At 30.2% G+C, this 21,373-nt stretch overlaps 1 protein-coding gene across 3 annotated transcripts in view; it reads left to right on the forward strand.

The window, feature by feature from the left end:
- Positions 1 to 21,168, forward strand: part of LOC113403510 (eyes absent homolog 2) — a 41,093-nt gene extending 19,925 nt beyond the window's left edge. For 2 of the 3 annotated variants that reach the window (XM_026644089.2, XM_026644091.2), the window contains exons 2-15: positions 1,299 to 1,524; positions 6,496 to 6,533; positions 11,228 to 11,568; positions 12,005 to 12,119; positions 13,210 to 13,314; positions 13,447 to 13,591; positions 13,986 to 14,139; positions 15,717 to 15,816; positions 16,205 to 16,376; positions 16,583 to 16,672; positions 17,000 to 17,211; positions 17,453 to 17,575; positions 18,573 to 18,694; positions 19,035 to 21,168. In XM_026644089.2, coding sequence (XP_026499874.1) covers positions 1,453 to 1,524; positions 6,496 to 6,533; positions 11,228 to 11,568; positions 12,005 to 12,119; positions 13,210 to 13,314; positions 13,447 to 13,591; positions 13,986 to 14,139; positions 15,717 to 15,816; positions 16,205 to 16,376; positions 16,583 to 16,672; positions 17,000 to 17,211; positions 17,453 to 17,575; positions 18,573 to 18,694; positions 19,035 to 19,216 — 1,971 coding nt within the window. In that variant the 5' untranslated portion in view covers positions 1,299 to 1,452 and the 3' untranslated portion in view covers positions 19,217 to 21,168. The remainder of the gene's footprint in view (positions 1 to 1,298; positions 1,525 to 6,495; positions 6,534 to 11,227; positions 11,569 to 12,004; positions 12,120 to 13,209; positions 13,315 to 13,446; positions 13,592 to 13,985; positions 14,140 to 15,716; positions 15,817 to 16,204; positions 16,377 to 16,582; positions 16,673 to 16,999; positions 17,212 to 17,452; positions 17,576 to 18,572; positions 18,695 to 19,034) is intronic. The other variant, XM_026644092.2, reaches the window with a different exon arrangement.
- Positions 21,169 to 21,373: the final 205 nt, after the last annotated feature.

Raw genomic sequence — 21,373 nt, forward strand, 5'->3', positions numbered from 1 at the left:
GTTCACGATTCTAACTAAGCGATTGTTTTAATGTTTTAGTAAAATAATTATGCCCGTAAATTTTAATTTGTGTTTACATTATTCGTGGTTCTCAAGGTTAAAGAACACATAGAAACCTGCATATGTTGGATTAAACATCTGCCAAATCTGTACTCACAAATCCGCATTGAAGCGGGGTAGAATACATTTCCAACCTTCTCCTCAAAAGGACATGAAGCCTTAGCCAGCTGATGCTGCCAGCTAAGATACTTATCCATAACTATGGGTCGATCGCCCAAACTGCTACTTATGGCCACCCTCGTTGCGTCACGCGGCGAACGCAACGCTACCGTAACCCCCCACCGGCAGACCCTCACCTGTTTTAAACCACACTATTTTATAATACAAAGTAGCCTTATATTTAACATAAACGTCGTTTACTTCTATTTCAAATTTTGAATTTTAAACGAGGAATTAATTCGAAATGACGTATTTTTTTTGAATACCAGAAGCCTTCTTATATGGTCTTCGTCAGTTTGAGTGTAACAAATGTGGGAAAAAATCTAATATTTGTACGCTTCATATTTAGATAAGACGCACAGTTTAAATATATTAATAAATTCTTATGACATTGATCACCTGTAATAATGCTGAATAAAATCTGCAAAATCAAAACCACAATGACTAATTTATTTTATTAATATTACTATTTAATGTGTATGAGTCATCCCATCTTTTATAACAGACTAACTTGATATTGATATGATATGCTCTATCATAGACAATTTTTCAAATATAAATTGGAGTAAAAGAACTTCATAAAGTCTTCAATTGAAACTTCGCGGTTCTGTGTCTCAAAATGTTCAATTAATAATTTTCTTTACAACAGAAGCTGCTAGACCTTAAAAAATGCAATAAAAAACATTCCGATTACGTCAAATCCGATTTGACAACTTGATGAACACGTTCCATCGACATTCGAATTTGAAAACCGTGTGGGTGGTCTGAGCGTGTAATTTTTTTCCTATATTTTTTTTCTTTTATTTTTATTTTTTCTTTGATGTAGAGCGATGACTAACAGCCTTTCAATAACTAGCCACCAGCGTAGCGTAATGATCGATCTTTTTAGCGTGAAATTCGTAACGGATATATACATACCATTGAAATTTTATGTTTAAGAGGATAATATAACGTAATAAAGTAATATTAAGTAGAATATTTCGATTTATTACAAGAATGATTTTAATGTATGTAAATGTGTTTCGTTTATTTTATATTATTCATAAAATTTTAATTAACAAAAAATATTTCTTTCTAAGGTAACAGTGACGAATAATGGAATACAAATACAAAGCAAAATCATTTCGTGTTTTTTAAACAACTAAGTGTGAAATGACTGAAAAACTTTTCCGCGCAAGAACTGTCAAAATGACATAAATAGTGAGTGAATGGAATGTTCGGTTCGGAAACAGCATGGTGACTCTGATGCCGTGTGGCTACCTCGGCGGCGCTTCACCGCGCTGCAACTTGGATCACGAGCCTAAGGTCAGAATGATACAAAAAACCTTAGACGTAGTTGCAATTTTCCGAACGTTCCCCCTCTTTTTAAATTAACGCACAATGCACACTGGCACATGCACCGCTTAATCCTTTTGCACGATTTTAGTTGCATGTTTTTTTAAGCAATTTCCTTGTGCACGGAAGCTTTTGAAACATTTTTTATTTAATCAGGTGATTATAGTAAGTACAAAGAAAAATATATTAAGGTGCACCTGGTAGAGGGTTGAACGTAAGAAACACCGAATTTCATCGTCCGGATACACAAGAACATAAGTGCGGACAAACTGTTTATGTTTTCCAAGTTGAACGGCGTCAGATCTCATGTTACCCATTCATACGTTAATCTTTAGGGCCCATTAAAAAGTCGTAATACATCGACTGTGGTGTCGTCGTTGGTGTACCTACGGGACAGTACGTCGTTAGCCACCCGATACCAGGCTATCATAAACGCGTAGAGTTAGTTTTCAGACAAATGATGCTTGGTGATTAAATTTGGAATGCGGGGCATCATATAATTATGATAAATATTATTATTATAAAGTATATAATTGGATCAAATAAAGATAATTCTTATCTGTTAAAAGCAGCAGTAAGAAGATAAACTAACTTTAAAAAAAATCAAAGCAAATTAATCTTAAAAGTAAAATATTAAGTTTCGATAATGACCGACCACTATCGACAACGGTGAAAATAACGTATTTTTAACTTACATCGTTTATCGCAATATAAGTCTGAATAATTTCCCAATGACCGGTAAAAACAATGTACGCTTAAAAAAGTAAAAAAGTAATTCATCGATACACAAAGCCACCCAGAGATAACACCAATAAAAACAAATTTGTACAAGTTGATAGCCGTACACGAGGCGATTTATCGAGCGAGATGTCTCTCTTGATAGTACTCCTTAAATTGTTAAGTTATTTAGCTCGATACCAAAACATCGTATGTAACACAATTCAATGACATTCAAAATTTTAATTATTGATTTTAACGTCGTCGTTAGTTTTTGAAATATTTTAATAAAGGCAGAAACTTCTACTAACATAATGAGGTTGATATTTCGTTGAGATTTCATACCGCTTGATATTAACTGCTCTCCTGGTACAAGCTACGCCAAATATACAAAGAAAGTGGTAATAATTGTTTTTTATAAAATTTAAAAGTTTTAAAGAATCAATCATTAAAAAATAATTTGAAAATAGATCAATGTTTCGAATTGATTAATTGATTTATGTTGATAAAATGATATAAAAATAATAAGTCAGTAAAAAAATAATTTTATCGTTTATTTGAAACGTAAAAAAATACATGTTTTTACGTTTCAAATAAACAAAAATAAATTTTCATTAGGCAACTTAATAAAATATGAAAAAAATATGTGATGCGGAGTAAGCACAGAAATTTACACATAAGTCTTTCCAAAATCCAAAAAATAAAATATGAGTGAAATCTTACAAAGTTTGTAAATAAACTTAAGAATAATAATATTTTTTTGGTTTATCGAAATAATAAATTACCTAAAAAGATTTAAACTAATTTATAAACTTTATCTTGAAACAAATAACGTTGAACAAACAATAAGAATTAAAAACATACATGAAGTCACCCATTAAAAATAAATCACTATTAAAATTGACATTTCACACGATTTATAAAAAAATATGTCGAATTAATATAACACCAATAAGTATCTTTCGAATTATCAACGATAAAAATAAATATCGTGGTCGATAAATTTGAAAATTTATTTCTCGAGGACTCGGGAGCGCGACGGGACCAGACGAGGAGTCCCAAATCGTAAATAAAATGAGATAAAACAATAAACGTATTACGTATAAATAAATAACAGTTTTGTTCGATGTGTTTAGATTACAGGCTGCTCCTAAGATTAATTGCTTTTAATATATCATTTTATATGGCCTGTGACATGTTTTATGTAAGCTTCGGAGAATACGAAGAACCCTGTTTATATGCATTTCATGATTTTTATTTATCTTTTAAGAATATTACAATGTAGCTAGAACACAGCACAACCATTATAGAAACAAATTATAAAACAAAAAAGATTTACGCAATATAATAACATAACTATTAAAGAAAAGATGTAATCTATATTATAATAACCCAAATAATCGTGAATCCTTAACAATTTTGATAACCAACATGTTGAACACCACATCAATATAATGTATTTAAAAAGGAATGCATGGAGCAGCCTGTGTAACAAATGATCACGAAGCGCGCGGGCGCGTTGTCGCCGCGTAAAACGTATAAATTAAAGGCCTATCGCGAGATCGGCCGGCCTCACACCTCGCGTTATGCGCACGGTGATTTACGTCTTCTCACACGCGACACCTCTTCGAGGCTATGTGACCCTGGTGACTTAACTTTTGTAGTTCGCATAGGTTTGTCTATTTACTACTGCAATCCTGGTGGACAAAAAAATATTTTTACATCCCTAGTGATTTACATAAAAAATATTTCTCATTTAGTATGTAATAAATTAATATTGTATTTTTTTGAGTTTTAACGATTAGGATTAGGCGTTCTCTTTCCCTTCCTCACTTATACATAAAAATGTCCTTCTTAACTAACGATTTTCTCTACAAATTATTATTTTGTATACCAGCAGTCACAATCTACATAGAGAGACATGCTAAAAACACATCTCCTGCAGTTTGATTTCAAATGAATCTGGGATTACTTTCTTAAGATATTTTAATACACGTACAAAAACACTTAGAGAGTTTATAACGAATGTCCTAATGATTTTTTAATAGATTGATAACGTCAATGACAGTTAAGAGAGCTAATCATATTAAAAAAATACAAAATTTGTTTGTCGTTAGAAATTGTTGCATACATAATTTGATAATTACCATCCATTCCTTTTCTAATTTTATTAACGATCCATAACACAAATTACCTACGGCAAAATTGACATACAATCAGAATATTTAATAAATGCGTCAAAGAGCAAAAAAATTTAAATTTAGCCTTAAAGATAAATAAAATATATTTAAAATGAAGCATATTTTATTTTATCAAAAACAAAATGAAACCACTCTTGTCTGTTTTACTTAACAACTCTACCCACCAAAAAAAAAAAAACAAAAATGGTGCTAAAAAATTCTTAAATAAATTGCTACAAATGTGTACCAAAAGTACCAGGCAATCATAACTTTAAAGGACGTGAAAACATGTTGAACGATGCACAAAAATGTTTTAGTAATTGATAACAAAAGCCACTCGAAACTAATACGTGAATCCTATGAATAAGACATATTTCAGTTTATAGTCATCTTAATTTATATTCCTAAATCAAAAGAGACACGGTGGCGCCCTCTTGGTTGTAAAATAAATTCGGCTTGATTTTATTAATGTTGTTACCCTAATCTTGATCTGAGGTAGACATTTAGAAGTTTTATTATTTATAGCATAAGTTTTATCTTGGATCTCTTGTAGGTTAGAAAAGTTGTGTTTATTAACCGTTATGGGTTTACGTTGACTTGTTAGACATTCATTTTATATGGGAATTTGTGAGAACGCTTTCTGGGACTTATATAATCAATAAACATATTTAATGGTCGCAGTAATATTTTTTATATAATTCAATATTTTATCAGAACAGCTAACTAGGGAAGTGGCAGTTTTTATTTTATTTAGTTACTATTGGTTTACTATTAATAAAATCTTTAATCGTTATTAACCTCTTTCACTTTTAATAAACTTTTAAAGCGATACATAGCTGAGACGTAAATTGGCAAGAACCTACGACATTTATTAAGACACAATATGTACATTGTACAAGTACATACAGTTGTGAAGGAATTTCCTAGAAACCAGAAGTTTATAAAAAACAGTATAAATAATAACATTATGTATGTGGAAGAGAATTTTACACTCGCTCTAATATTTATGATGTTCTAGTATTTTCTTAATCATATCGTATAAATATGAAAAATCTATTTTAAATAATTAATTTAAATAAATCATTATTTTTGTAAAACTGAATCTTAAAAATAATAATATACGTATATTGTTGAGATAATAAATAAATGTGCATCAAAATTGATCGCAGATCTTCAAATTTCTCACGAAATCAATATATGTGTACTATATTCCAAAAATAACAGGAAAATATCCAAATAAACAACATTTGACAGCAAATTGACACGATATCATTGGTCGAAAGATTGATTAGTCTATTATATTCACTATAGATTTGCGAAAAAATGGCATTTTGAACGTCGACGAAACTGTTATCGGAATTATAGAAGTAAAATTAAAGTGGAAATAATTATTTGTGCAATAGTGTTCTATTATAAATAAAGATATATTAATCATAAACTCTTAGTAGTGTACAATATTGCTGTGTTATTAGCAAATCGCATGAAATACGTAAATCTAAGGTTTATTTACCTACTTCGACGATAAAAAAAACCGTTTTTATATTTGATAATGACGTTTAATTTGTAATGAGAGTAATGTTGCATGATTACGATCAAATTTGGCTGTTTTATTGGTGGTGGAATAATTACGGTGATATACTTTTTTTGTGGGTTATGTATAAAGTATGCATGATTATAGGGTGGAGGTGGTGTCTTAAAAAAACATTATTTAAGCTACATCAAAAACATAATATAAATTTGTTCTTTTTTTGTGGTAGCAACCCTTTTCATTTTATACCAGATTGTATAGAAATGATATAATATGTAGTTGGGATTTCATTTTAGACTAAGTAATTCATTTATAAAATTACAATCAAACAATCCATATTTTTTTGAAGAAACCATTTTGTCCTGCTCCAGACTAGACCCAGAACATATAATATATTGTTCTTTGTTACAATATGTACCGACAACAGCTAAATAATAAATACTTAGTTATGGTTCTGGTCGCCAATAAATGAGTATTACATGAATAGACAATAAAAAATGTCTTTTATTGTTACAGGCAAAGCGATCGAGACCCGATTCGGGCACTGATGTACGGTAAGTGTTTAAATATAAATCAGTAACATTAAAAAACAAAATATATCATAAAATATAATATTTAAATTACAATATATATATTAAAGAAATAAAATAAAAATGGGCAAAGCAATTAATTAATTAAATCAACAACATTAATTGATTGATAGATTATACAGATATTTTGAATTTTATTATTTTTTTTACTGGAAATATAAATAGGAATAACTGTAAAATATATTTATTTCGTCGTTGCGTGAACGACTCATGTTTAAATTATTTCCTTACATTTGCATGTTCGTAATGTTGGCAATTTTGATTGTCAGCTGCGCGTGTCGTTTTGCACGTTATTTTATAGCTGCGTTCAGTTTAAATGACCTTTTGACGGGGACCATTTCGAATTGTACAGGCTATTTTATTTTAAAATATTTTTTTTATATTTATTATGAACATAAAAAATGATTAGAAATTTTAAATAAATTTGCATTATACTATACCATTACCTTATAGTATAAAATATTTTTTAGATAACTTTAGACTTGTAATAATGAAGCTTGAATAGTTATTTTTCTTTAGAATTGCACAAATATTGAATAATCAATACTGACTCAATTTGATCAAGTATCTGAACTCTATATAACTATTATAAATACTTCACCTTTCCACTACACCAGTTTTAAATCAAACCTCACTCAAAAAGGCTGTGCGTCACGCAGAGCCTCTTTCATATCACAATAAAAAGGGTCCATAATCTGCGTGTAATCCCCATATTGTAGATACACAATTGCCGTGAAAAGAGCTACTTAGTAAAATTCCCGAATGGGACACTCCCTTTATTGAGAGCTTCGCAAATTATCACGCCCTGATCAAAGGAAGTGATTCAAATACACAATAGGTTTTGTGTTACAACGTGTCGATTTTGAAGATGTTCGGAGATTGGATTTAGTTTGCTATTCAGTGAATATCTCAGTAAAATTGTTTATTTATATATAAATGTTCGCTGAACTTTGTTAAAATTATTCATTGGATACACGAGGGACATACTTTCTTAAGTTTTTTTTTAAAATATAATTGTGTACTTGGTTTATTATTACTATTAATCATTATTAATTTATCTTAATAACTATAAGGAGAACTAATAAAACATATTTTTTTAAGCATTTCTTAATTTATAATCTTGCGTTATCTTTGATATTTAAATCTTTAGAAACGAATATAAAAAAGCTAAAATCAGTTCTAACTATTTAACGAGCAGCATTCCAACTTAGGACACATTTGTTGGGTTAATTAGTGGTTAACACGACGTTCCACAAGGTTTTTAAGTATTCGAAAGGAATTTATTAAAAACGGCTGATGTTTTGTATGTAATATAATAAATCATTTTTTACGCAATTCCGTTTCGTTACATGTTATAATTTTTTTAACGTTTTGACAGACAGGATTTAAGATATCGTATGACGCGTTAGATGTTTAACGGAGTTTATTTTTATTTTTCTTCCTCTTGGTCTATGATATATTTTGTTGTTATTGCCGGTTTAGCGTATCAATTTAAATTTCAGTTACATGGGCGTATATTAATAATATTAATAATAAAAAATTTTATGGCATTGTTTGGCGGACGAGCATATGGGCCACCTGATGGTAAGTGGTCACCACCGCCCATAGACAAAGGCGCTGTAAGAAATATTAACCATTTCTTACATCACCTATGCGCCACCAACCTTGGGAACTAAGATGGTATGTCCCTTGTGCCTGTCGGCACAACACTGGCTCGGTCACCCTTCTAACTGGAACACAAAAATACGGAGTAGATACTGTTATTTGGCGGTAGAATATCTGATGAGTGGATGGTACCTACCCAGACGGGCTTGCACAAAGCCCTACCATCAAGTAAATATATATAATGTTACAACATAAAAAAATACACAAAGGTCTGAATAAAATCAAATAAATTTTAAGTTGATGAATTTTTAACCGAAAAATATTATATAATAGTTGGCCAAGTACTGATAAAACATTTACAACTAATGATGTTAGAGACATTAGTGTTCATGACATTTAATAAATATATTGTGTGTAAAAAAAGGAATTAGCAATTAATATTCTAGCAACCGAAAGTTTGACACGTGGACGCCAAATGGCGGTTGCTAGAGGGTCTACATTTTAGGATTCCGCTTATTTAATCTTCAATTGAAAAAAATATGCAAGGAGTTTAAATGTAAGTTCTAAAGAGAAAAAAAAACAAAAAATGTGTATTTCGAATAGAATAGATTAAACAGAGGTATCGTTATAAGGGTATATTCATTAGTAAAAAATTATAGAATTCGTTAAAGAGGTGATAAAAAGAGTGAATTAATAATATTATAAATACGTTTATTTAGATAAACTTAAATGTTTATAAAAAAAAAAAAAATTTTTTTTATTTATGAAATACGTAACTACCGAAATTATTGCCGTTTCTTCAATTTACATTATACAATTTAATCTTGTGAATATATCTACTAATCTATTGATTCAAAAACACTTTTAAAAGTTTCTTTATATAAAGGATAATTTAATTTGATATAAATACCCGATAAAAAAATAAAATAATATCAAAAACCCTTCGATATTATGTATCTGTAATAAATATGTGTTAATCGATAACTAACTCAACTCTATCATTAGCACGATAACACAAATCTGTTTATATTTTACGTTTAACCTGCAGAACCCATAGCATTTGGTCGGCTTACAACGAGCACTTATTATTTTTTCTTTAAGCATGGAGTGTGCCGGCCATTGTGTCCTTGTCAAAGGGCAGTGAGAGTTTATTGTTTACGTTTCATATGCTTGTATAGGATTAGTCGAAATAATAACTTACATTACGTTTTAAAACCTCTTTTAAACAGATTGTTTATTTAAAATTAAGCAAAAAATTAAATGTTCTTAAAAATAATTTATAAATTAGGCATTTACGTGAAGCAAATCAAATTGAAATATATTTTATTCAAGTAGGCTTTTGCAAGCACTTAAGTATTAAACGCAAAGCTACCACCGCCGGTTCGTAATGTAGATTCTACCGAGAAAAATCGGCAAGTAACTCGGTAGTTAGTTGTTAATCAAAACGAATATTTTATGATGTTTATAGTTTAGTCAAACGAATAGAATAACATACAATGGCGATAGAGTTAACGCCAATAGGCGAAAGAAGATATTTTATAATATGATATTTAAATTAATACCGATATTAGACTGTCCAGCTTGTAGTAACAACTAATTTACAGTAACATCACAGTTTCACTCACAGAGCGTAAAACTAAAAATGTGTCAAGTAAATCATTGCACCATATGGATTGTCATTCTTTACACTAGGACGGCCAACTATCAAAACCTTTGAAGTCTTTTGTTACGACAATTTAAGAACAGTTTTACGACGACTACTTCAAGTAAAAAGACTCAGTGAAAAAGAGCCGAAACATTAAAAAAAGCTTTCAATTAAAAAGATAGTGACAATGCTGCCAACATTAACAGCGATTCCGCTCCGGAGTGTTCTTTTGATATACGATAGTGTTGTTTGTAGGCAACTCTTGAAGTGGCGGCAAAAAGCAAAGTGACACTTGAAAAAAGGCGCGAACCAATATAAACAGGGGTTCTTTTTTCTAGACAAAGGCCATGGTGTTCGACTTCCCGACCGACTGATGAATATTATAAATACGCATTGTGTTATTTATTATACGTAATGACAGGCTGAGGAACAGTTTGTTTCCTCGTGAAATTAAACATTTTTAAGAATATTAGAAACTGAATTTTATATCAACTTCGCCCCTTCTTAATGTCTATATAGTCAAATGAATTATAAATATCTACAAATTATGCTCATAATTCGTATTCGACGTGAGTATTTTGAGAGCAATAAAACATCTGGTATAAAACAAAAAGTAGTCATATCGAGCCATTAGTATACATTTCCATTGATTATATTAATTTGATTACGTAGTATATTTCACATATTTTAATTATAGGTGTGGCATTATTAAAAATGATTTATCATGTTATTTATATCTGAGAATTCTATGAAACTAAATAAAAAAATAGGTAACTGGTAATAAAGACATAATAAAACAAGGTTTCATCTAATTTAAAAAAAAAAGTTGTTATTTTAATATAGAACAAGTGTGTGACCCGTGACGTCACACTCCAGCTGTCAAGTGTGACAGAAGGGAGTTGATTAAATGGCGCGAGCGCGTTCATAGGCGTTGATAACAAGCTAAATTAATGGAAACACGTGTAAACATTTTGTTAGATAAATCCCCTAAGTACATTATATGAGATATGAGGGGTCTGTTCAGGCATCTGCTATTTGATTTTGGTGATTACATTTTATGGTTTATAATTTAAAATACACAGAGCGTGATTTAATACCAGAAATCATATCTTAATTGGTACAATCAGTTTTGTACCGATCCCGAAACATACCTAATTGAGATTTTAAATAGAGATATTTATTTTTTGTAGCCGATGCTGTATATGTCATAACTTTTTTACAGTCACGTTAAAGTTGTTTGTTTACTTACCGCTTACCGAAATTAAGACATTTTAGACGAGCGACTGTTTATAAAAGACGCGTCTTCGTAAACAACTCCGGTTAATGGTTTTTTATTCCGATATCGTGTTAAGCCGTAAGCGCTTTATTAAAATTATTTTTTGCTTTATTAATGTTTTTTTTTTCATAGGTTGTCGGGAGAAGTCAATACAAGTCCATGCGAATCAGAATCTACGTCTGACTCTCCGCCATCATTGCTGCAGGATGCAACGTTACCAGCGCTTCTAGTGTCAGGAGCTACTACACTATTTCAAAACACGACAACATCAGCTAACAACCCTTTAAGTTTGAATTCAGTGGACGGCTTAAACTTACCGAATAGTTCGGAAGTAGAGAGTTGCAATTTAGCGAACGGATGCGCAACGAGCTCTTCGCTGGCCGGTCTGGCTCTACCTTTGACGTCGACTGGTGGATTGTGTTCAACGACATCGTCGTCAGCTGTCGCCTGGTTGATGAATGAGGATAGCACGGGTAAATATTAATATAATTGTAGTAGAATAATGTACATAGTAAGTCAAATCTCGATTTTCTCTCAATCATTCCTATGTGATGGTAATTACAACCAAAGAGAAATTAAGCACCCGATCAGTGGCTTTTATGTTTTCCATTGCACGGGAATTTAGCACTTCCAATTTTCTGAGCTGCTACTAAGAACTTATTAAAAGAAAATCCGATCAAATTTTAGTAGATATTGAAGTAGGATCTTGCATTCTGCATTCTCATGAGCTAGCCACGAAATAAAAGAGGCATATAAAATCATTAATAATCATTAACGGTTCAAAGTTCGAATTAAATGTATTCAAAGATTTTCCGTTCGAAGAATTCTTATAAAACAATAACGAAAAAACTGTTTCCATAGAGACTGTTCACTTTTCAATCCACTTTATTATATTAAATGTGACATTAGGGGGTGGTGTCAAGAGCGAGGTGCGCAGCCCCGGGCTGTGCGAAGCAGACGTGGCGTTGTACGGTGAATCGCTTCCGTACGACCAGTCCACGCTGCCTTACCAGTATTATAATAGGTAAGTTACGTAGTATTCGTACTAAATAATATCACGGAACGAATATAAAAACTGTATAAAACAACAAAAAACCTTTTTTTAAAGACAATTTTTTTCAAAAGCTCCATAACGTTATCATCGGTATAGAGTTGTGTTGAATATTATTCGAAATCAAATGAAAACCGACTTCATTGAAGTTCTTGCGAACTATTTTAATCGAACAAGATTATTTTTACCATTATAAATTCGAAGATGCGGATTTTCTTATTAAATATTCTACAAAATTTTTATTATCTATACTAGAAGCGATCGTCGTTTCAGAATGGAGATTTAATTTTTTTATAAAACATGCAATTATACATATAATTATAAAAATGTACTTATTTAAAATATATACTTACCAGTTAAAAAAAATGTTGAAAATCAATTCACATTTCAAAATATTCGCTGAAAGACAAGTCTTATAGGAAGCTATTCGATTCGTTTATCCAATAAGAAATTAATGAACGTTAGAGGATTTGCGAGAAGCCTCAAAAAGGAAATACACCAAAATTTTATGAGACTTAATTGTATTAATGTGCTAATTAAACTGGGCTGCGTTATTAGTGGGCGTAGTTCATTGCTACCGTATCTTAACATTCTTACCTAAAATTATGGAGTAGGTTTGACGAAAGAAGGTCAATTAAAGAAGTCATGATTTTATAAAAAAAGTCTCTCATCTTCTCTGTCTGCTTAAAGAAATAAAGTCAATAATTACCTAACGGTTTTTAACAATGGACGAAGTGATTTATTAGGAAGGTTTATGTGAAAAATTAATTGAAGGTTTTGTGTAAAGTAGACGTAAACCGATATTATATTATATTTACATATACAATATACATACAATATTATATTTAGTACGATATCATTGTTTATGTCGCCTTATTTCGTTCGAAATTCGTAATAAAAATAAATTAGCGTCGAATTGTGATATTATTACTTAGTAATTGTAAACCTTCTCCTCAAAGGGAGAGGAGGCCTTAGCCCAGCAGTGAGAAATTTACAGGCTGTTAATGTAATGTATGTAATGTAAATTGTAATAAAAAGTATTTAAAATATATTGTTTTTATAGTATGCAGCAGTATGGAGGCGGCGGAACGGCTTCGTCATACGTTGGTTCCACATTGTACAATCAGCCGTACGCGGCCTACCCGCCACCGCACAACACTAATAATAGGTAACTTTTTCGATTAAATAACACTCAACTTTCTATTTTATACCTTTGTCTGTTGATGAATAAATAATACATTTAATTTTAATAGTGTGACGCTTAAATGTAAAAAAATCAAAACTATTCTAACTAATTTAGATCATCGTGTAAGGCTACACCGACGTACTTGAGCTATGGTGTCGGCAGCGTTGGCTCAGTACCTGGTAACTTCGCAACTCAACCCTCGCCGTACTATCCATCTTATAACGGTGGTCTAACGCAGTCATTTACGAATACACAACAGGTAAAATTTTATTCCTAACATACAAATAGAAAAACAACACTACATTTGAAAACTTTAAAATGAAAACATTAAAATAAAGTTATTTTATGTATGGTTCCGTTTGGTTTTACTTTCCATCCAAATCGGTTCAGTTAATTATCAGTAGCTCGTAATTATATACGGTGTTGTATTATTTCGCACAACACTTAATCATTTCTAATTCAAATTTCCGGTAAAATGAAGACAAAAACTACATCAGTGTCGCCATCTAGCGACAATGTTGAAAAACGTTGACTAAAAAATATGAATATTTCTCAGCTATTCAATTTAACAATATTAGACTAAAACCTTAAAAAAGATATAATCATGAATGCCTTTTAAAATACAACCTCATGAAAGCATTAATTTTGTACAGGATTACAGCAGTTACGCAACAGGTTACGCCGATCACAGCGTCGCCCAATATGGCGGTTACTACGCCACCCCTAGTTACTCACCCTATGTTAGTTCCCCTAGCAGCAGTGGCAGTGCTGGGCATACATCATATCATCTCGGTGGAACTTTATCTGGTAATTTTAATTTAATTAATTTATATTATATTGTATGAATGTTATTTGTTGTATTATTTTGAACACATCCATAATTAAAATTTATTTGACATCAAAAACAAACTACCTACCCTACATTTACTAAAATGACACTTATCGTAACTGTAGAAAAAACATTTTAGGTTGTCATCACAGGTGTATAGTATTGGTTATCGAGAACAGACTAACTTACTCATCGCTGTCAAATTGGAATTTAGAATTAGAAATAAAGTTGACGTTTAGTTTTGTGAGTTTGTTTTCGTTCGTGCGCTGCTTGTGTTTTTATTTACTTAAATATAATTTTATTGTGAACATTTTCAATGACATGATATAGATAATACTGTTTTCTTATTACCGTTTTATTATTTTATTGTAAAGAATATTTTTCAATAAACTAGTGTCCAACTATGGTTAAGGAAAATTTACCAAACAAGCGTAGAAAGACAGAGGATAGTCAAACTGAATTAAAAGAGAATCATGATGATAATTCTGACTATTGGCCGGATTCTGACAGTGACCACGGTAATTAACTTATTGAAATAAACTTATTTTATTGTTCAAAACATAATCTTAATGTAAAGTTTAATAAAGTTATTTTAATACAGAAAATAATTATCTATCAGTTTGGAGGTATCGTATAACGTTTTTAAAGGCAATGTGTTATATTAAGAACTCATCTATGAACATTTCCATTTAAGAAGATAACAAAATTGATGTAAAATGTGTATTAATCATAGCCATTTGTTTATAACAATAAAAAACGCAGTTTAATTATATTTCTTACGATTTGTCTATATATTTATGGAATAAAACATTACAACCCTCATTATAAATTTATATATTAATGACAGAATCACATTTGTCACACGTGATAAATCTTATATGGAATATACATATATGTACTAGGAATACAGAAAAGACATGAAACATGGGTAATGGTCTAACAGTTACTTTAATGATTTATTTATTTATTATTCAGCACACATAATTAATTACAGTCAATTAGAGCAATATATTATTATACAAAAATAAAGCTAGACTATAATATTACATGCATGCTCAATGGTAGTGAACATAAGTGGTTTTATTTATATAGGCTTCTTGTAAAAGACTTTAACAACAAGTGTATGTTTTAGACCAAATCAATTTCAAATCAATTTTGTTATTAATGCGAACCAATTGTTTAATAGTTCATCCATTTGGATCCTGTAACATTTGCGTTGCTCTGTTTTACCTCAAAACGAATACTTGAAAACAGTAAGATTGCTCGTATCGTGTGAAATATTTATAAGAATAAACTACCAGTTCTGCCAATATTACTAATTATATTTATGGTTTTTTTTATGAATAACCCACCTAAGTTATGTATGTATGTAATAAAAGCATTATTTAAAACTATGAATAGGTAGGTTAAGTTATGTTATTTAGCCACATAACTTCAATTTTACTATTTAGATAATAGGGGCTGTGAATTCAAGTTGCATTGATTATTATTTACATCATTTAATAAATAGCATAAAATCTATTTATTTTATAGAATCTCAAATAACTTGTTATAGAATCTCCATCATCAATGCTGCCAACTCTAAATGATACTCCGCTGTCTCCAATTAAGAATGAAGTGCATCCAGCCAGTCGGAGATGCAGAGAAAACTCTGGGTTAGCTAATTTTAAAATGCTGAACAATAACTGCATGTCTATGAGATACTAGTTACTTTTTGTCCGTGCATGCAACTAAACACTGTATTATGATAGCCATTTTATTAATAATTAATATTTATTCTAAGAATTGAAATCATATTTAACATATTTTTTTTGTTAACCCATATACCAATTTAGTAATTAAAATATAATGTGATAGCTACCTGATGCGGGCAATATTTAAGTTATTAGTGATTGCATTGTCAATGTTTGTGAAATGTTAATGTGTCTTATACTTAATTTATACTGTTGTGTTATCAAATTAATATTTATTTATTAATTAAAGCTTTGTAAAAAGATTATATATATTATTATTATTTTATGTTTATTCATGTATTGTTCGCAGTGAAAGCACAGCAAGCAGATCACGGGGTCGGGGTCGTCGTAACACATCATCTTCACCAGCACAACACGTCCCCGAGCCTACGACAGAAAGAGTCTTTATATGGGATTTGGATGAAACAATTATAATTTTCCACTCACTTCTCACGGGCACATATGCAACTAAGTACAATAAGGTAAGTAGTTTCGTTAGTCCCTGAGTTTTTTGTACGAAATTAAGACTTTTAATCCTATTAAAAGCAACCCTTTCAGATCAAAAACAGTTGCAATTTTACTGTTTTTGATCAATTAGTATTTGCAATCTGCATTTTCTTATCATATATTCTTTTAACTATACATTTCTTTGTTTTTAATATTAATAATTTTTATTATGTCTTTGCAGGATACACAGCAGATAGTGCAATTAGGCTTCAGAATGGAAGAGATGATATTCAGCTTAGCTGACACACATTTCTTCTTTAATGATGTTGAGGTACTTTTCATACTTTTGTCAACATCAACTGGTGTTATACTGATACTTATATAGTTTTTTAAATTAAGAAGCTTATGGCTTTTCTTGTAAAAATTGTTTAGAGAGTAAGTAATGTATAAAAATGTTTTGTCTTTTTCTCTTTGATGTCAAATTAATGATGAAAGAAAGAGAAATATCAGTCGTATCTAAACACTAAAAACCCAGTAATGACCACCTGTGTCTAACAATGTAATTTTAATATTAACAATATACCTACATACTCAATTACACATATATATACCAGTATCAATCAGTCAGTCTATGTAATAAATAGATAATATGTTACAGGATTGTGACCAGGAACACATAGATGCAGTGGCGGCTGATGACAATGGTCAAGACCTATCCGCGTACAACTTCGCCTCGGATGGATTTCACGCGAGCGCCGCACCTAACACCGGCTTATGCGCTCCTGGTGTCCGCGGCGGCGTCGACTGGATGAGAAAGCTGGCTTTCCGATACCGAAAAATAAAGGACACTTATAACAATTACAGAAATAGGTGCGTTGGTTTATGACAAATATAAAAAACAACAATTCCATTCATAAACTACCAGTGGAATAAAACTTCTACAAGAAGAAGAAAACCAATAACTGTGCATTAAACTAACCTAATAAATGAAGCATTCAATTATTTAAAATGTTGCTATTATAAAAGCGAAAATTCCTGAATTGATTTACTTGTTATTATGGTTATCATAGGTCTTTTACTTTTATTAAAACAATGAAATGTATTATTTCAGTGTGGGTGGTTTATTAGGTCCAACGAAGAGAGAACAATGGTTACAGTTAAGAGCAGAGTTGGAACAAGCAACGGACAACTGGCTCACACTTGCTTGCAAGTGCCTCAACATGATTAACTCAAGGTATAACGTGCAAATATTTTTTTTTTAAATATGTAGAATATAACTGTATCACAAAAGTTCTATCTAAAAACTATTCCAATTGCAAAAAAAAATTGCGATAGACAAACATAAGATATATTTTCTAGTAGTGTGCTAATAGCTCAGCTATATTATGCACTAGAAAAGTTCTTGATTAAAATATATTTATTTACTATCGAAGATTTTCAAGTTTATTTATGTGAACTTTAATATCTCTTGGAAATTTCTGAGTTCACATACACAACACATTACACATCTTAAAACAGTTTTATTGCGACTTATCTGTTAATAATAATCCTATAAACATTTATAAAAACTTGAATAAAATATCTTCGGAAGATTACATTAACATACATAATTTTTTTATAAAATAAAAATAGATAATCTTCTAGAAAGCCAATGTTCGTTCTGAAACAAAACGAATATAAAATATGTGTATATAATTAAATTTTCAAATGACTGACATACAGAGCCCAACCTTAATCGGTGGGTCCAACGGGATGAAAGTTTGTAGATTTTGTATGTTAGTCATATTTAAAATTATAAAAATAGATGGTTGTCTACAGACGTAAATAACGTAGATTAAAAAAAAAACCTCAAATATAAGAAAATTCGGTGAGTTTTGTATCTATATGCGTGGAATACGGCTAGTATAGCAAAAAAAAAATCATCAGAAGAATAGTTTAAGCGTGAATTCAGAATTTAAAAAAAACCAACGAAATTTAAATTGATCTCTATAAAAAGTTCGCTGTTTTGTGTTTGTTGAACGCACATCACGCAAAAATTTTCGAATATTTTGTCATCAAATTTGTACCATTATATTCAGTTTGTTTCAGAGAAAGTTTTTGGTTAAACATTGTCATACATAATATTCGACGTATAACGTATCCGCAGCAACGCTTGGCCGGTTTTACTAGTATATAGGTAACATTAACATAATATAATTATTTAAAAAAAATATTATTTTAAATGATTGCAGGGAAAACTGCGTGAATGTACTAGTGACGACAACACAACTAGTTCCAGCGCTTGCTAAAGTTCTTCTATTTGGTCTTGGAGGCGTATTCCCTATTGAAAACATATATTCTGCAACTAAGACAGGTAATTTTCATCAGCTTTACTACATAATATAGACGAATATTAAAAATATCAGATATTCATTAATCCAAGCAGCAATGCTTAGTATTACTGTCCGGTTTGAGTGAGCCAGTGTAACTACAGGCACAAGCGACATAACATCTTAGTTTTCAAGGTTAGTGGCGCATTGGCGATGTAAGTTTGCCCGTCTGCCAACATCATAAAAATACTATAATTATAATTATAAAATAACAGTTACCTTATCATATAAACTTTTTTTTAACTTACTTTGAATATAAATATACATATCCATTACGTACGTTCCAATTTTTTTTTAAATATTAAAGTAACTATTAATTTTTAGGAAAAGAAACATGCTTTGAAAAAATTAAACAACGGTTTGGGGAGAGGTGCACCTACGTTGTCATTGGGGACGGTCAAGATGAGGAAGCGGCGGCGAAAGCTAAGAATTACCCCTTCTGGAGGATATCCGGTCACTCGGACATCGCTGCTCTATACAACGCACTCGACATGGGCTTCTTATGATTTGTTGTTGTCCTGGTACTCGTTTTGCGTTATGACTACGAAATAGATAAAGTTATTTTTTGTTCTGTGAATGCAATTTAACAAATTGAAAAAAAAAACACACGTTGCCAGGATCCAAGCTTCTTACATCTCACTGCTGTCCTGGTACTCGTTTTGTAGATATTCAGTATTTATCTTCATAATTCCTATTTTAATTACCTTTTATGACACTGATTTGAGCTTCTTTATCTATTTTATACTTTTATTTCGAACCTTTAGCTAAAACATAAACATAAAATATATTTTATTCATTCACTACCATTCAAATTATTTTATTTTTAGTTTTAAATTGTGAACACTGATTATAATTTTCGTAATAAGTCTGTGTTTGTAACATTCTTAATTCTTCTGAATACTTAAAACTTTTGTTTCGTATTTGTAAAAAAAAAACGAATCTTTAAAAGACAACCTTTTTAAATCCATCGCTTTTAGCAATTATTACCCAAACCGTACAACTATATTAAATACAAAATCATATCAATATTTGCTTAGACATAATGGCTCACATGTAAGTACATTTTTGTATTAAATGTAAATTCAGAGCCCTATTCAGTAAATCTTTTTAAACAGTAACATAAATATTTTAGTTTTAAAGCTCAAAGTCAGCTCAAAACTTGCGAGAAAATTTTTTTTAGATTCCTTTTGTAAATATTTATTCGATTGTATGTAGAAAAAATTAAATTAGATTTATTCTAATTCCATTCCTACTACGTAAGTTTTTATATATACTATACATTGTACAGATAATTAATATTTTTTAGTAAAAACTTTTTAGAGGAATGTTTATTATATCAAGATAACATTTTGGGGCATTTTTTATTTTTCCATATTGTTACGTTGTATCGTTAATAAATTGATTTAATCAATTCTTTACATTTACGGTAATTATAATTTTCTGTATTTAAATAACTTTATAATTCAATATTAGTGATAAATTATTATCGCTTATAAACTGTATTTAAGTCCCGTTTATATCATACGATATGAAAACGAATATATTTCTTTTGTAAAACCAACTGTATAGTCGTGTTATGACAATATAGTTACGAAATATAATAAAATAAATGCAATTACAACTAAACGTGGTACACGTTACAGAAGTGAAACTTTTTTGCGTCAGTTTAACTAAAACATTATATAATTTACACGTAAATTTGACTTTGAAATTTTAATTTCATAGTGCTTAAAGAAGTTTCATTTCATAATCGTTCCTTTTATAATATAGCACGAGATGTTTTGTAAACTTTAATTATTATCTTTAAAATTAACGAAATCCAACAACGAAAAATAATAAATAACGAAATTGTACAACTGAATGTAACGTTATTTTAGTCCTAAACTATGCTCTTGTTGCTATACACATTATATTTATAATTAGCCATTACTGCCAAATAGCTATCAATATACTGCAATATTTTTAGATGATTTTATTTTATTGCGCTAAATCTTAAATAATAGTGCTTTTTGATACTTTCTTTACGATAGCAGTTATAGTTTTTATGTACAAGTTATAACGAAACAATACAGCCGTTACGTGAATGAATTATTTCATTGCCAAAAATAATGTTCGAGCTAAAACCAGACGTGTACTAAATATAATTTCTTACAACGAAATTTCAATGGCTTAAATCGTTAGATGTAAACGCACTCTGATCGCGTCGCACATGTTTTTCAATTCAACGAACATGTTTTTTTACATGTACATGTAGACATGTAGTTTGAGCTGTGTCTTGAAGACGAGTGTTTTATGGAAATTAGCAATACATTATATATAAAATTAATTAATTGGAAATTGTAAATACAGAGTAATGTTTTAGATGTACACGATAATAGCTTATACGCTAGTGATATGAAATTTAATTCGAAAGTTACGATTAATCGAAGTGTAAATAAAATATATTATTTGATGATTATTTTTGTTTTACTTATTTTTCCAGAGACAAAGTAGTTGTGCTCCATTTTCTCCTTTATTTGAACATCGATTTTTTTTTAGCGAGATTTAATGTTATTCCTATATCTATAAAAAATTGGAACACTAGCCATATTTTTACATCAAACACGTTAAACAAAATAGTGAATTGTTATTAAGGTGTAAAAAAAGAAGAAGACAAGATGATC

The sequence above is a fragment of the Vanessa tameamea genome, chromosome 25 (assembly GCF_037043105.1).
Source record: "Vanessa tameamea isolate UH-Manoa-2023 chromosome 25, ilVanTame1 primary haplotype, whole genome shotgun sequence".
In the NCBI taxonomy this organism is placed as follows: Eukaryota; Metazoa; Arthropoda; class Insecta; order Lepidoptera; family Nymphalidae; genus Vanessa; species Vanessa tameamea.